Source organism: Carlito syrichta, unplaced genomic scaffold (assembly GCF_000164805.1).
Source record: "Carlito syrichta isolate Samal-C Ts95f unplaced genomic scaffold, Tarsius_syrichta-2.0.1 Scaffold303429, whole genome shotgun sequence".
NCBI lineage: Eukaryota > Metazoa > Chordata > Mammalia > Primates > Tarsiidae > Carlito > Carlito syrichta.
Window position 1 is genome coordinate 180,612 of NW_007247525.1, and position 3,491 is coordinate 184,102.

Genomic DNA, 3,491 nt, shown 5'->3' on the forward strand with positions numbered 1-3,491 from the left:
CCGGCTCGCGCCGCCCCGCGCTCTCCCTCCGGCAGTGGCGCCGGCGGCTCCGGTAAGCGGCGGCGGCGGCTCCTGCTTCGGTTTCCCGCTCGCCCTCCGGCCGCGAGTAGCATCCTCCGCCCGGCCGCCCCTCCCCTCCCCGTCCCCCCGGCGCGGGGCAGCCTCGGAGACAAGGTCTCTTGCGGTGTTGCCCAGGCTGGCCTGCACAGGGGTAATCATACTGAGAATAAATTGACTGAAGACCACGGCCATGGCTTCTGATTTGGCTGTGAAATTGCCAGACGCTTTCTTCTTTGGGGTTTCACTCTCTCACCCAGGCTGGAGTGCGGTGGTGCAAGCGTGGCTCAACTGCAGTCTTGACCTCCTGGGCTCCGGTGATCCTCCTGCCTCAGCCTCCGGAGGGCTTGGGACTACAGCTGGTAATTTTAGTGACTCAGATCAAGCAATAATACCTTTCTTTGGAAATATCATGTGGTTCCTTCAGCATCCTATGTTCTAGAGGAAGGAAGCATGTAGAGTCCACGAAGCACAGGACAATATAGCTTCCGACTCATATCACCAAGAGGATCTCTTTGAATGATTCGCCAAGACTAACACAGACGGTAATTTGTCTGAAGCATCATGTATTGAAGCAACAGAGATCTGTCCACCTGTGGGCTAACTAGAAACAAGAGGTAAAATGTTTCCAATTCTTTGAGCTCCAGGAGTCCAGGGGAGTGAGTTGAAAATCTGAAAATGTGGCCATGGACTGGTTCCTGGCGTTGGGTTATGCTCGTTCTTTTTGCCTGGGGGGCTTTGCTATTTTATATAGGTGGTCACTTGGTACGAGATAATGACCACCCTGATCACTCTCGCCGAGAACTGTCCAAGATTCTGGCAAAGCTCGAACGCTTAAAACAGCAGAATGAAGACGTGAGGCAAATGGCTGGATCTCTCCGGATACCAGAAGGCCCCATTGATCAGGGGCCAGCTACAGGAAGGGTCCGTGTTTTAGAAGAGCACCTTGTTAAGGCCAAAGAACAGATTGAAAATTACAAGAAACAAACCAGAAATGGTCTGGGGAGGGATCATGAAATCCTGAGGAGGAGGAATGAAAATGGAGCTACAGAGCTCTGGTTTTTTCTACAGAGGGAATTGAAGAAATTAAAGTCCTTAGAAGGAATTGAACTCCAAAGACATGCAGATGAACACCATGAAAGGTCTATAATGACAGATCTATACTACCTCAGTCAGATAGATGGAGCAGGTGACTGGCGGGAAAAAGAGGCCAAAGATCTGACCGAACTGGTCCAACGGAGTTTAACATATCTTCAGAATCCCAAGGACTGCAGCAAAGCCAAAAATCTGGTGTGTAATATCAACAAAGGCTGTGGCTATGGCTGTCAACTCCATTATGTGGTCTACTGCTTCATGATTGCATATGGCACCCAGAGAACACTCATCTTGGAATCTCAGAACTGGCGCTATGCAACTGGTGGATGGGAGACTGTGTTTAGACCTGTAAGTGAGACATGCACAGACAGATCTGGCATCTCTACTGGACACTGGTCAGGTGAAGTGAAGGACAAAAATGTGCAAGTGGTCGAACTCCCCATTGTGGACAGCCTTCACCCCGGCCTCCATACTTACCCTTGGCTGTGCCAGAAGACCTCGCAGACCGACTTGTCCGAGTACATGGTGATCCTGCAGTGTGGTGGGTGTCCCAGTTTGTCAAATACTGGATTCGTCCACAGTCTTGGCTAGAAAAAGAAATAGAAGAGGCCACCAAGAAGCTTGGCTTCAAGCATCCAGTTATTGGAGCCCATGTCTGACGCACAGACAAAGTGGGAACAGAAGCTGTCTTCCATCCCATCGAGGAGTATATGGTGCATGCTGAAGAACATTTTCAGCTGCTCGCACGCAGAATGCAAATAGACAAAAAAAGAGTGTATTTGGCCACAGATGACCCTTCTTTATTAAAGCAGGCAAAAACAAAGTACCCCAATTATGAATTGATTAGTGATAACTCCATCTCTTGGTCAGCTGGACTGCACAATCGATACATAGATAATTCACTTCGGGGTGTGATCCTGGATATACATTTTCTTTCTCAGGCAGACTTTCTAGTGTGTACTTTTTCATCCCAGGTCTGTCGAGTTGCTTATGAAATCATGCAAACACTGCATCCCGATGCCTCTGCTAACTTCCATTTTCTAGATGACACCTACTATTTTGGGGGCCAGAATGCCCACAATCAGATTGCCATTTATCCTCACCAGCCTCGAACTGCAGATGAAATCCCCATGGAACCTGGAGATATCATTGGTGTGGCTGGAAATCACTGGGATGGCTATTCGAAAGGGGTCAACAGAACACTGGGAAGGACGGCCTGTATCCCTCCTCCAAGGTCCGAGAGAAGATAGAAACGGTCAAGTACCCCACGTATCCCGAGGCTGAGAAGTAGAGCTCAGATGAAGAGACAGGCAGCCAAACACAGTTCAGACCATCTGAGCCAAACAGCAGAAAGAAGCCCTGACCTGACAGAGCATGGTGTGTGGATGTGGGTAGACTCCTCACACCAAGAAGAGCTGGGACCTCCCAGAGGCCTCATTGGTGGAACTCCTCTTTAACAAGGGCTGCAGTGCCCTCAGACCCATGCACAGGACAATAACGTACTCACATATAACATGCAAGCAGGTTGTTTTCTACTTTGCCCCTTTAACTATGTCCCCCATAAAACAAACACTGCCACATTGTGTAATTTAAGTGACATGGACATTTTGTGTGAGACTTTAAACATGGTGCCTATACTTGAGAGACCTGTATGACCTATCGAGAAGGCCTGAACAGCGCCCACTGTGGGGACGTTGATTCTTGGTGGTGGTCATGTGACCACTGAATTCACTTCAATCAACAGACTCAGAATGAGAATGGATGTTTTTTCCTTTATAAGGTTGTCTGGGTTTTTGTTTTTTTTTAAGTAAATGCATTTGTTCATCCACTTTTCATTAATAAGTGAAGGCTACTTCAGAAAATAAAATATTCACTCTCCATTAGAAACTTTTGTAAAACAATGCCATGAACAAATTCTTTAGTACTCAATGTTTCTGGACATTCTCTTTGATAACAAAAAATAAATTTTAAAAAGGAAAAAACAAATAAAAAAATTAATCAGAAATGGTAGCACACGCCTATAATCCTGGCTACTTGGAAGGCTGAGGTGGAAGGATCACTGGAGCCCAGCAGGTTGATGCTGGGGTGCCTGTGAGTATGCCACTGCACTCCAGCCTGGATGATGGAGTGAGACTCTAACTCAAAAAAAGAAAGAAAAAACACTCATTTAATGTGAATATCTCACAGGGAGAACACTTTTTGACTAGAGAAATATCTCCTGAGACTCTTAAGATAGAAAGAAAATGAAAAGACTTTGCCACACAGACTGGGAGAAGATATTTGCAAATCACATATTTGCCGCACAGACTGGGAGAAGATATTTGCAAATCCCTTATATC

General features: G+C 46.9%; 1 protein-coding gene across 1 annotated transcript; it reads left to right on the forward strand.

Moving 5' to 3' along the window:
- The first annotated feature begins 568 nt into the window (after positions 1-568).
- On the forward strand, positions 569-2,914 carry LOC103260912 (alpha-(1,6)-fucosyltransferase-like). The gene is given in 3 exon segments (XM_021712612.1): positions 569-1,612; positions 1,615-2,361; positions 2,364-2,914. Coding segments are annotated over 3 exon segments (1,704 nt in total). The 5' UTR covers positions 569-735; the 3' UTR covers positions 2,444-2,914.
- Positions 2,915-3,491: the final 577 nt, after the last annotated feature.